This window comes from Pleurodeles waltl, chromosome 8 (genome assembly GCF_031143425.1).
Source record: "Pleurodeles waltl isolate 20211129_DDA chromosome 8, aPleWal1.hap1.20221129, whole genome shotgun sequence".
In the NCBI taxonomy this organism is placed as follows: Eukaryota; Metazoa; Chordata; class Amphibia; order Caudata; family Salamandridae; genus Pleurodeles; species Pleurodeles waltl.
Window position 1 is genome coordinate 126070064 of NC_090447.1, and position 13305 is coordinate 126083368.

A 13305-nucleotide genomic window follows, 5' to 3' on the forward strand; every position below is an offset into this window, starting at 1 on the left:
CCAGTCAGAGGGAGGGAAAGATGTACAGCAACCACCACCATCACTTTCGTGAACACCTGAGGAGCACTGGTGAGACCAAAAGGGAGCACAGTGATCTGAAAATGCTTCTGCCCTACTGTGAACCTCCGATAGCACCTGCAGGATGTGCACGCTCCAGTTCCAGCGCTACCATCCAGTCTCGAGGGTCGAGAGCAAACAAGGCCTGGGTCAGGGTATGCATCATGAATTGGTCCTTCTGCAAGAAGATATTGAGAGGGTAAAGGTCTAAAATTGAACAAAAGCCTCCATCCTTCTTTGGCACCAGAAAGTAGCAAGACTAACAGCCAAAGCTTACTTCTGATGCTGGTACCCCCTCCATCGCTCCTTTGGCCAGAACAGCCAATACTTCCTACTGCAAGAGGGACAGATGGTACTACGTAAGCCATTCTGAGGCTGGTGTCAAGAGTGGTGAGGTGACAAGAAGTGGTAGAGCATAACCCAGCTGAATAATTTATAGTTTCGACTTGTCCAAAGACATTGCCTGCTACCCTGGCAACAAATGTCACATCCTGCCTTCGACAGGGTGGCTGCGAGCCCCAAAGGCACACTAAAGAGGTTTCGATGCTATGGCTTCAGAGGTGCTGTAGTCCATGTGGTCAGTGGGTACTGCGGCCTCTGCCACTAAAAGGTTCAAGAGTTTGCTGAACTTGCTGGCAACATTAGAAGCAACTACCATACACACGAAAGGGACGAAACTGTTGGTGCTGCTGACATGGGAATGTGAGCAGTGGTGTAACAAAGGCCCCCACAGCCCCTGTGGTGCGTGGCAGGGGTGGGGGGAGGCTCGACCTCCAGGGGCCCCCCTCAGCACAGTACCCTGTGCACAGGAGACAGGCACCTGCCTGGGTCCAGGGTGAAGAGGCCCCTCCAATTATTTTGCAGGGGGGGTTTCCTCAAGTTTCGTTACGCCACTGGGTGTGAGCTTGCCCCAAGAAGCGTGCCGTGGCTCTATTATTCTTACAGCGCTCAAGGGCAGAGTCTGCTTTCTCACCAAAAAGGTGAGGGCCATCGACAGGCATGTCCTTTAATGGAGACTAGACGTCTCTGGAGAAGCCCGTAGACTTCATCCAGGCATGTCTTCTGAGAGACACACTGATGCCAATTGCCATGTCTAGGCAATCTGCGGTGTCAAGCCACAATGGACGGTACAATTATGCACATTGCAACCATTCTGAATACCAAGTATAAGGATGGGGTGCAAGTCATCAGGGATACCAGGCAAGACAAGTGCAATGGATTCCCAAAGAGCATGGGTATAACACCCTAGAAGGCAAGGCAACAGGTATTGATGGACTTCAGTGCTAAGCTGGTCGAGGAAAACATATGTTTCCCAGGGGTCTTGATAAGTTTTGATTCCCTGACCAGTTGTGTGGTAGGGAATGCGCTGGAGCTGACCATACTCGTTGAGGTCAGCACGACTAGGCTCTCAGGTATAGGTTGCTAAGTCAAGAAGTCTAGGTCGTCTGGGACTTGACGCTGGTGCCTTGCTACCTGCCTTTTGACCCAATGTCTAGAAAAGAGATTTGCTCATGGCCTCAGAAGTCTCTGGAGAGTAACTGAATGGAAGAAAGGGCTCAGTATTTGTATGATCAGGGTGAAGCACCTCAGTGAGGACATTAGGTTTTCACAGCCATTGTGGGTAACTGGAGGTCAAGAACCGCCCATTGCATTACCATGGCGAAGGAAGCTGTAGGAAGGTGGGATGGTGTGTGGTGGGTACCTAAAGTACTTACACCTTATACCAGGTCCAGGTATCCCCTATTAGTGAAGTGTAGCCAGGCTCTCTTGAGGTAGCTGTGGATGAGCAGCCAAGGCTTATCGCGGAGACATGCAAAGCTCATGCAAAACCACTGTAGTCACACAGTACTTACACACACTAAAGGAAACACCCAGTCAAACAAAAATAAAAGTACTTTATTTTTTAACACAATACCACAAAATACTAGAGAGACAACCCTCCAATAGGAGGTACGTAATACACTAATTATATACACTAGTAAACAGTAATAGGCATAGAAAAGGTTAGAAAACAGTGCAAATACCAATAAGCAATGATGACCCTAGGGGGAGCCCAAACCATATACTAAAAAAAATGGAATGCGATTACAGGGCTCCCACCTAGGTGTGTGGACTGTGTAGAGGGGAGCTGGGGGTACTAGAAAACACCAAAGATAAGTACCACAATACCCCTAAGCGACCAGGAAAGCAGGAGTAAAACACTGGATTTCCCCAAACCACCCACAAGGAATGAAAAGAAGAAAAGAAGACACCCAGACAAGACTGTAAGAAATTAGCGGTGGATTCCTGGAAAGGAAAACCAGTGGAAAGAGGGGACCAAGTCCAAAAGTCACAGTGGAGTCCAGGAGGAGTAGGAGCTACTACCCAACCAGCTGTACTTGCAGGAATTGGTCGACGGTGATGAAGAATAAGTCATCACTGCAGTCCAGGAGCCCGAGAAGAGTTCCTGATGGATGCAGAAGATGCCCCAGGCTGCAGTGAAGATTGCAGATGGGTGTCCGTGCAGAAATTCCACCAACAAGCCTTGGCAAAGGCAAACTCGCGGTTAGTGGAAAAGTGGTGCTGCCGGGGACCAGCACGGTCCAGGAGGACTCAACCCAGGAGGGGGAGTCACACAGGACCCTCAGCAACACAGAGTTGACAGGACCAAAGGCAGCACCCATAGGAGTTCTGCAGGACGGGGACACAGACATTGCAGAATGAGCCCACGCAGCACTACAGAATGGGATCCCACGCCGCAGGAGAACCACGCAGAGGGCTGTGCATCACAGGAAGGAGTGCTGGGGACTGGAGCTACACAGCGCTTGAAGATCCTTTCGAGGAGATGCAAACAAGCCTTGGCAGCTGCAAGTGACACAGTGCATGGGGGTACTGTCCTGCGTAGGAAGGCAAGGGCTTACCTGCACCAAAGTTGGACAGTTGGCAGAGAGGACCAAGAGGACTACTTCGGGCCACCACCCGAGATGAGGAGGAGGAAAGGCATGATTCAATGTTGTGTCCAGTACTGCCCCTATAGGCACTGAGAGGTCTCCAGTTGAGATCGGGCACGTACAATGAAAAGCCCAGGTTGAACAACAACTGGGTTGTCATCTGCAGATGATGCAACACTAACTCTGGGGATCTGGCTTTGATCGGCCAATCGTCCAGGTAAGGGAATACCGAAATTCCTTTCCTTCTGAGATGCGCATCAACAACTGCCATCACCTCTGTAAAGACTCAAGAGCAGAAGAAAGACCAAAAGGAAGGACTGAAAACTGGTAGTGCTGCGACTCCACCATGAAACGGGGATACTTCCTGTGCGACTTCAGAATGAAGATGTGAAAACATGCATCCTGCAAGTTGACAGAAGCCCTCCAGTCTTCCTTGTCCAGCGCAAGAAGCACCTGTGCCAGGGTCAGCTTCTTAAATTTTTCCTGTTTGAGGAACCAGTTCAAGATCCTCAGGTCCAGAATGGGCCTCAAACGACCATCTTTCTTGGGAATCAGGAAATATCTTGAATAACATCCCTGACCCCTTTCCTGCTCCGGAACCAACTCCACTTCGCCCTTTAACAACAGATTTTGAACCTCCTGCAGACGCAACAGCAGGTGTTCTTCTAAGCAAAAAACTTGTTGAGGAGTGAAGGGAGGGGGAACTTCCAAAAGGGAAGAACATAACCATTTTCTATAATGCTCAGCACCCACGAGTCTGATGTTATCAACTCCCACTCTTGAAGAAAATTAATTAACTTTTCCCCTATGGACTATATATGCTGCTGAAAGGGGCAAGAAGTAGAGCTGCTTCCCTGACAGGTTCCCAGTGGAGGAGGGCGGAGAGAGTGAAGGCTGCTATGTGGCACCACGTGATCTAAGCCTTTTACAACCTCTGTAGAACCTAGAGGGGGGTTGACAGGTTGTTGACCCTGGAACTGCTGCTTCCCTCGAACGAAGGAGCTATGGCAAAACCCCCTGAACCTACGGAATGGGGCAGTGGCCTTACTCTCCTTAAATCTGTCTAGGGCCAAGTCAGCCTTGGCACCAAAAAGTCTAGATCCATCAAATGGAAGATCCATTAAAGAGGGCTGTACTTCAGAGGAAAACCCCAATCCTCTGAGCCATGCATGCCTTCTGGTCGCAATTGAGGTCCACATGGCTCTAGCAATAGAATCTGCAGTATCCAGGCCTGACTGTATCACCTGTTCACTGCCGCCTGACTATCTTGCAAAAGCTCCACAAAATGGCCCTGTACATCCTGCGGCAATTTAGGGATGACCTCTTTCGCCAAATCCATCAACACATGAATGTACCTGCCAAGCAAACATGTTGCATTGACGGAATTTAGTGCCATGCTTCCTGTAGAAAAGATCTTTTCCGCCGATTGCTCCATATGTTTAGACTCTCTACCCGCAGGATTCATAGGAAATGACCCAGGTGCTGATTTAGATGACCAAGTCTTCAGGAGCTGGATGCTGACACAAAAACTGCGGGTCACCTGGTGTAACTCTTTACCTCCTTGCAATGGATTTAGAAACTGCAGGAGTAACAGGCTTCTTCCATATATCTAATAATATTGGCTCTGACAAGGCATCATTAAATGGTAGTAGGGGTTCTGATGATGAGGTAGAAGAATGGAGAACCTCAGTCAAAATATTAGACTTAAACTCTGTAGTAGGCAGAGGCAAGTCTAAAAGTTCTGCCATCTTTCTAATTACTCCATAGTATGAAGTAACCTAAAGAGGCAGTATACCCCCAGGGGATAACAATTCCCACTCAGGGGATGTGTCAAGTCCATTCGCAATCTCAATTCCTTGAAATTCATGGGAAGGAAATGGTATCTCTAGTTCCTGCTGTTCCTCTAACAGCCTCAAAGCTTCCCTTCTTGATCTCAGCCTGGATTCCAGGCGCGGCGTCGATAGAGAATTTACAGACATCAATGAAGTCTGCTGTGGCAAAGGAGAAGCCGGAGGCGGCGCCGGAACCTTACTCTGCGCCGGAGTAGATTGACTCGCCGCCGGTCAAGGTCTATCGGATGTTGATATCGGCGCCGCCGCCAGCGTCATCTCAGACAGAGGTGGTGTCTTCTTCAGCGCCAACCCAGTCTACTCATATGGAGTCAAAGGCAGAAAAGGCATGATTGGAGCCTGCCTTTAGGGATCCGGTATTCCAAGAGTAAATGCCAAAGGACCCACGGGACCAGCAGGCGTACCAGAGGTGACCATTGTTCTATTAAAAATGCTAAACATAGCATTTAAGAAATGAGACGGACCCGTTCCCGGAGCCGGAAAGGACGGATACTCTTGTTCCTTTTGTGGAGGTTGGACTTGACTTGTCACCTGATCTGCCAACTCCTGACCTTGTGGGGATTCAAGAGAAGATTGAGCCACAGGGCTCGAAGGAGACGCCAATATCTCTAAAGACGGTGCCGGTGACACCTCAGGTGACTTTGGTTGAGGAGAGAGAGATTGACTCACTTTCCAAGTCGTGCGGCGCCGATATCTCAAAGTCAGGGATACTGACAGAGGGCTGTCATCTCCAGATGAGCAACGCCTTGGACCATGACGACGACGCTTCTTCTGCGATCTCGAAGATCTGTGCGACGAGGACTCCTTCGGAGGCCTGAATCTTTGATAGCCTCTCTCCTCGTTTTCCTACGACAGACAGAGCTTTGCCTCTCTTTCTTTAAGAGCCTTCAGATTCATGCTATGACAAAACGAGCATCCTCCGACATTGTGGTCCGAACTCAAACACGAAAGACAGTTCTCATGAGGGTTAGTCACCGACATATGACCCCCCGCACTCCCTACAAGGCTTAAAGCCAGATTTCCGAGGCAGAGACATTGTAGCAATAAAAATATCTCCCTCTAAACAGTTATAACACAATGGAGAGGTAGAAAAAAACATTAGTGTTGAAGGCGCTGAAAAAAAAGGAACTGATGTCAGCACACCGGTGAGGACTTCTTATGGCTCCAATGACGTCAGACAGAGTCACATGCGGAGACGTGTTATTGTGACATCCATGTCGACGTAGAGAGCTAGAAAGAAAAGACTTCTGTTGAATGCTGGCGCATTTGGAGTATTCAAAAGATGAGGAATCCACAGGTAGATGTACTTATCAGAAACACTCTTCCTAAACATTTTCAGAGCAGCAAACATGTTGAACACTGATAACTGGATAGGGCAAACCTGAAAGAAATTCACAGTGGAGAGACTGTCTTTCTTTTAGCTTGTCTTTCCTTTAAAAATGGAGGGAAACTATGCACGTTTGATACAATCTAGTTTTGGCTTGAATTTTGTTAATATACACGCTGCACCTGCTAAATAGACCTTTGAAGTGGCCAGGTTAAGTGAAGACTAGACATGAATAGACTAAGCGTCAACGTTTTCAAATCCAAAAGCTGATTAAGTTATATATTCAAGGATTTTAAAAAACCCATGGTATCAGACATGTGGCAGAGATGGGTATTCCATTAACAAGCTACGTGATCAGACAACCTACGATCCCCTCTTCGTGAATATTTATATTTCAGGACTGCTAACACTAAGTGAGATCACCAAGCATTCAGACACATCATCTCCCTTAACTATTTGGGGACAGCATTATTCAAAGCACACCAAGAAAAATTCAGAAAAACACAAACCTCCTAGTGCAGTGGTTCCCAACCTGTGGTCCGCGGACCCCCAGGGAACCATGACACATTCCCAGAGGGTCCGCAGGCCTAGGCTTCTGGACAGAAATACGTGCGTGCTTTTATATTTAAGACTTCAATTGTGCAGCAGTTTTAAAAGCACTGCAAAGTTTCCCAGTCTTTCATTAACCTTATGCTGCTAAAAATGGTTTGCTTGTGTAGAAATACATTCTTATTATTAAAAGCAATGCTAACCACTGTGTTATGTTCTGAATCCAGAGTGTGTGCTTCTCCAGGCCAAGCACTCTTAGAAAATGCCTACCAGTGTTGATCACATATGAGTCCTACACCTTTTAGTCCCCTGTAAAGTGCTCCGGCACCCTACACTGGTATGCGAGGTGCTATAAAAAAAATGAATTACATGTGACAGAGAGGCTGTGGAGATATGAGGCCCTTATGATTTTATTTCCTTTCCTCACCACATATTTATGTGAAAAAGCTTTCTCAGATCTTAAGTACCTAAAAATTAAAAACAGAAATTGCTTGGGAAATGTAGACTCTGACCTGAAGAGTCAGCTTTCCTAAATAAAACCAAACATTGAAAAGTTAGTGGCCAAGATGCGGCGCCAACCTTCCCATAAAAATGTTATTGATTTTTGCATTTTTTTAAATATAAAATAATTATATCTTTTGTAATTTCTGTATTTGTTTGGTGTGTACTTTTTAAAGTATTTTTTGTGAATTACTGTTTTAATGTTTGAAATGTAAATTGTAAAAATTGCTTGGGGGTCCCCGAAATCCAGTAGTGATTCAGTAGGGGTCCTCAGGAATCAAAAGGTTGGGAACCGCTGTCCTAGTGAATGGGAGCCAATGCAGGTCACTCAGGAAGGGTGAAGCGCGTCCTGCAGCAGTGTTCTGGGCGACCCACAGTCTTAACACAAGGCGGGTTGGCAAAGATAATTATAGAGCTTTCCATTAGTCCAACTCAGAATTGATAGGTCAGACAACCCCTGCTTATGATATTTCTGAGGCATACAAGTAATGGGTACGCTAATTTGTCAAATATGGAAAAAGTCTAATTGACCACTTGCTCTGCATTCATGGCCACATCTTCTCAGACGATGCCCTAGCAGTTTCTCCAAGCTATTCGTGTAGTAATGTAGATTGTACTAAAGTACAGTCAGTTTTTCGATTACTGGAAAATACTAGGAAAAAAGTTACTTTCTTTTCTATACGGAGAGTTAAAAGATCATTAGGTTCCTATATAACTTCAATAAATAATTAATTACAAAAACGCGTGTACACACAGTAAATACTAGTCCTTCCTCTGCTCTCTAAAACTTTTTGTTGAAATTTTTGTAAATAGTTAAACAACTAATTTGCTCTGTTTTTTCTACACCGATTGCGGGAAAGGGCGCTGACACACAGGTGCACATATCTGAATGACTTTGTAGTACACGCAACACAAACATCTCAACTGATCATGGAGGTTTCACAGTGGAAGTAAAAGCAGGAGATGAACAGGGCCGCCATCTTGTTTGTTTACTCACAGTCTGCTGAGGGCTCTCTCCATTGTCGCGCATATAAAAGGGTTTGAGATCAAAGGGGTAGTCAACAACAAAGACGGGCACGCCTCCGCAGTGCTTCACCAGGTGCCTTTCATGCTCTGTTTGGAGATCGCAGCCCCACTGTAAGAAAGATTAGCTGCATTAGCAGGACTCGCCTCACATGCAGCAAGGCCTGTTTGATGTGGTGTACATGCGCGCTTTGTTGCTTCTGTCTGTCAACACAATGATGTGGTCAGAGGTTTCCGCCCAGCACAGATAATGTCATTACCATCACAGCAGTGTGATAATTACTGGGTTCGTCCAAAATACCTCAGGAACAAGAGCTCATTATTGCTTACAAAACAATTCACATGCAAGAAAAGGCTGCCAGCTTACAACAGCTAAAAGGCAATTTTGGAGTCAAAGATATGGCATGCATAATGAGTAAGCTGAAACGACATGTCAAATAAAACATGTGACTCAATAAAAGCGAAGATACCATCCACTCCAATACCAGACACACACTCATCATACATATTTATGCGTGTCTTTTAAACACTGTTGAGTCTGTAGAGCTGCATCTTGAAAGCATTATCCCTGACAAAGGCTGGCCCATTAAGTACTTGGGCTAGTAACTTAAAAACAAGCATTTGCAACGCAATGGGTCTTGCGCTTGCTCGAGTTCGAGCTATTGGCATTGTAAAATCCTAACCGGACTTTTCTTGCTACATAGATTGAAAATGAAAAGTAAAACTGTTGACATAACAGAGCCGATTCAAATTGCCATGGCTGCCATGAGCACGAAGGAGAGACACAAAAGGAAAAAAAAGTTCACTTGCAGTCCAACGTATCGCCAAAGGTGCAATTATCAATGTGACAGGGTCGCTGTCCAAGGTGGTAACAAAATCGGCCCAAGGAGGGACAAACGTAAAGCCTTTACCAATGATAAAGTATTTTTGAAAGGCAAGCCCATGAACGAGTGAAAGTGATGGGAGTGCGGTGGGTGTGGTTAACAGCCCACAATACTTACAACAGGTCAAAGCGCTTGCGTGCTAGACCTAAAAAAAAAGGTTTAGGCTGATTTGAGTTGCTAGCTCACCTCGTTCTAAAACAGGGGTCTCCAACTTTTTTCTGTGTTGAGAGCTACTTCTGGTCAAGGAAAGGCCTTCTGAGCTACTAGCAAATTTTATAAATATAAAAGAGTGAGCACATAAGAACAAGTTACTTACCTTCGGTAACACTTTTTCTGGTGGATACAGTAGCTACCTATGGATTTCTCACCTTATGAATTCTCCCAGTGCGCGAGCATTTGACGGAAATTTTCTTCCTAGCTCTCCACGTCTACGAGGACGTCACAATTGCACGGCTCCGCATGTGACTCCGTCTGACGTCATCGTGGCAATAAGAAGTCCTCGCCGAAACAGCCATCATGGGTCCTCGCCGGTGTGTTGACGTCTGTTTCACCATTTTTTACGTGCCTTCGAGGCGAACAGGTGAATACCGACCTCACAAGAACAATATATACCAATCCAAATACAAACCACAATATTTGTTTATATAAAAACACCAAAACGTATATACATTTATAATAAAAGAAGTCTTGGTTTGACCAGAAAGGCAACGGGGAGGCGGGTGGGATCTGTGAGGAATCCACAGGTAGCTACTGTATCCACCAGAAAAAGTGTTACCAAAGGTAAGTAACTTGTTCTTCTGATGGATACAACTACCTGTGGATTCCTCACCTTATGAACAGAATACCAGAGCAGTACCGCACTCGGAGGTGGGTGCCTGACAGGTCAAACCAAGAAATCCTGGAAATCATACCGCGCAAAATGGCCGTCCTTCCTAACTTACGAGTCTAAGCAATAATGCTTTGCTAAAGTGTGGAGGGAAGCCCAAGTTGCGGCCTTACAAATTTCAGCAACTGAGACACCCCTAGCCAAGGCTGAAGTAGCAGACTTAGCCCTGGTGGAATGGGCCCTAATACCTTCAGGAGGAACGTTCTTTGTCAGTGAGAAACAAATCTTTATGCAAAGAATGACCCACCTGGAAAGGGTTCTCTTGGGGACGGCCTTGCCCCTCATCTTGTCCACATATCCAACAAAGAGTTGGTCATCAACTCGAAAGTCTCTTGTCCTCTCAATGTGGAAACTCAGAGCCCTTTTTGGATCCAAGCAATGAAGTCTTTCCTCCTCCTTTGATGGATGAAGAGGAGGAGAGTGAAAGGATGAGAGTGTTATATACTGACCCATATGAAAGGGACTGACTACTTTAGGAAGGAAAGCTGCCCTGGTTCTCAGCACCACCTTGTCAGCATAAAAGTTTGTAAAAGGAGGCTTTACACTAAGAGCCTGAAGCTCACTCACACGCCTAGCCGACGTGATAGCCGTTAAGAAAACTGTTTTTAAAACTAAAAGCCTCAACGGGCAAGAATGCATAGACTCAAACGGTGAACCCATTAAGAAAGTCAGAACCAAATTCAAATCCCACTGAGGCATGACAAACAGAGTGGGAGGAAACTTGTAAGTCAAAACTTTCAGGAATCTAATAACTATAGGGGATTTAAATAAGGAAGGCTGATCAGGAAGGCACAGAAAGGCTGACAGCGCTGATAAATAACCCTTCACAGTCGCAATTGCACATCCCTTCTGCGCCAAGGAAAGGGCAAAAAGCAAAACATCAGACAAATGGGCCTTTAAGCGATCAATTTGCTTCTCTCCAAACCAAGCAACAAATGTTGCCTATCTCCCATATTGTTATAACAAGGCACACCACAAACGTCCATTTCTTCTTGTAAAAGTCAAAGTTCCAATTCAATGTGAGTATATGGTAGCGATTTGATTCATCCAAGTAATCCATAAAGGAAGCAGCCATCATGGGTCCAGATATACAACAGCCAACACGTGTTTCATCAACAAGACTTTTTCAAGGCCCAAGACCAGGTATAATTAAATTTCACCAAAATATATATCACATTTCTGACCGAAGAAAGATCCTAAAGATATGGTGGTCAAATCCATGAAAATCAATCTTGTATTCTAAACAACACACATGACCATGATAAGCCTGTCTGACATCGTAAACATGTTCGCAACATATGGACACTGTTTGCTTGACTACAATATACTTATGTATAAGAGGTGTGAGCCTTATGCATAGCCACTCTGTCTTGTAGTCAAATTTTGCCCATCTGTTAATATAGAAAGTCTTGGTGGAGTGTCGCCTGGCCGATAAGATAACATCCACCACTTCTAGAGGGAGAGAAAAGCAACTCAGATTGCCCCGTTCAATCTACAGGCATGTAGGTGCAGGCTCTGGAGGTGCGGGTGTAGAACCTGCCTCTGTGACTGTGAGAGGTTTGCCCTGTGAGGGAGACGGAGCGGAGGGCACAGTGAGAGTTGGAGAAGGTCTGTGTACCACATCCATCTTGGCCAATCCGGGGCTATTAAAATGACTTGAACCCGATCTTGGCGAATCTTCCTCAGAACCCGAGCAATCAAGGGTATGGGGGAAACACATAAAGCAACTAGTCGCACCAAGACATCTGAAACATGTCCACCAACGCTCCCTGCACCGGATACTGGAGGCTGCAGAACGAAGGACAGTGTGCGTTCTCCTGAGTGGCAAACAGATCTATCTGTGGAAATTACCACATCCGGAAGATGTGAAGAACCAGGTCTGGATGGAGACATCACTTGTGATCGGCTGAGAAATGCCGACTGAGACTGTCCGCATGTACGTTGAGAACTCCGGCCAGATGGTTTGCAACTATGCAAATCCGATGGTCCTGTGCCCAGGACCAGAGTTGCAGAGCCTCTCTGCAGAGAAGGTACGACCCTACACTTCCCTGCTTGTTGACGTACCACATCGCGGTAGTGTTGTCCGTCAAGACTTGAACTGACTGACCACGGAAGGACGGGAGGAAGGCCTTGAGAGCCACACGTATTGCCCATAATTCTAACAGATTGATGTGAAACATCTGTTCCGCTGGAGATCAGTGGCCCCTGATCTCAAAGTCCCCCAGATGAGCTCCCCACCCTAGAGTGGAAGCATCCATTATGACCGTGGCCACCGGAGGTGGGAGGCAAAACAGCCTTCATTGGGAAAGGTTGCTGTCACAGCCCACCATCGTAGTTCCGCTGCAGCGTCTCTAGAGATCTTTATCAACTCCTTGAGATCCCCTTTGTGTTGAAACCACTGCTTGCGGAGGCACCACTGGAAAGCCCTCATGTGCCAATGTGTATGAGTGACCAACAGAATGCAAAAAGCGAACAGACCGAGCAGACGTAGGACCTTGAGAACTGGAACAGCCACTCCCATTTGAAACATTGGAATCAACGCCTGAATGTCCTGAATCCTCTGAGGCGGAGGGTAGGTCCGATTCAATGTTGTATCCACTCCTGCCCCTATGAACAGGAGGCGCTGAGAGGGCTCCAGGTGAGACTTGGGCACGTTTACCATAAAGCCCAGGCTGAACAACAACTATGTTGTTATTTGGAAGTGATGCAGCACAAGCTCTGGGGACCTAGCTTTGATCAGCCAGTCGTCCAGGTAAGGGAATACAGATACTCCATTCCTTCTGAGGTCCGCTGCAACCACCGCCATCACCTTCGTGAAGACTCGAGGTGCAGAAGTAAGACCAAAAGGAAGGACCACAAACTGGTAGTGTTGCGACCCTACCACAAATCGGAGATACTTCCTGTGCGGCTTCGGAATGGGGATATGAAAATAAGCATCCTGCAAGTCAACATACACCATCTAGTCTTCCTTGTTCAATGTCAGAAGCACCTTGGCTAGGGTCAGCATTTTGTATTTCTCCTGTTTGAGGAACCAATTCAAAATCCTCAGTTCCATGATAGGCCTCAATCGACTATCCTTCTTGGGAATTAGGAAATACCTCGAATAGCATCCCTCACCATTTTCCTGCTCTGGAACCAGCTCTACTGCACCCTTTAACAAAAGGACTTGCACCTCCTGCTGAAGCAACAGGAGATGATCTTCCATGCAAAATGAATGACGGGGAGGGATGGGCGGGGGAAACTCCTGAAGAGGAAGGGCATAACCTTTCCCCACAATATTCAGCACCCAAGAGTCCGA

At 46.4% G+C, this 13305-nt stretch overlaps 1 protein-coding gene across 2 annotated transcripts in view; it reads right to left on the reverse strand.

Annotated features, from left to right (window-relative positions):
• NARS2 (asparaginyl-tRNA synthetase 2, mitochondrial) overlaps positions 1-13305 on the reverse strand; it is a 402607-nt gene that overhangs the window by 127360 nt on the left and 261942 nt on the right. For both annotated transcript variants that reach the window (XM_069203933.1, XM_069203932.1), the window contains exon 11: positions 8212-8349. In XM_069203933.1, coding sequence (XP_069060034.1) covers positions 8212-8349 — 138 coding nt within the window. The remainder of the gene's footprint in view (positions 1-8211; positions 8350-13305) is intronic.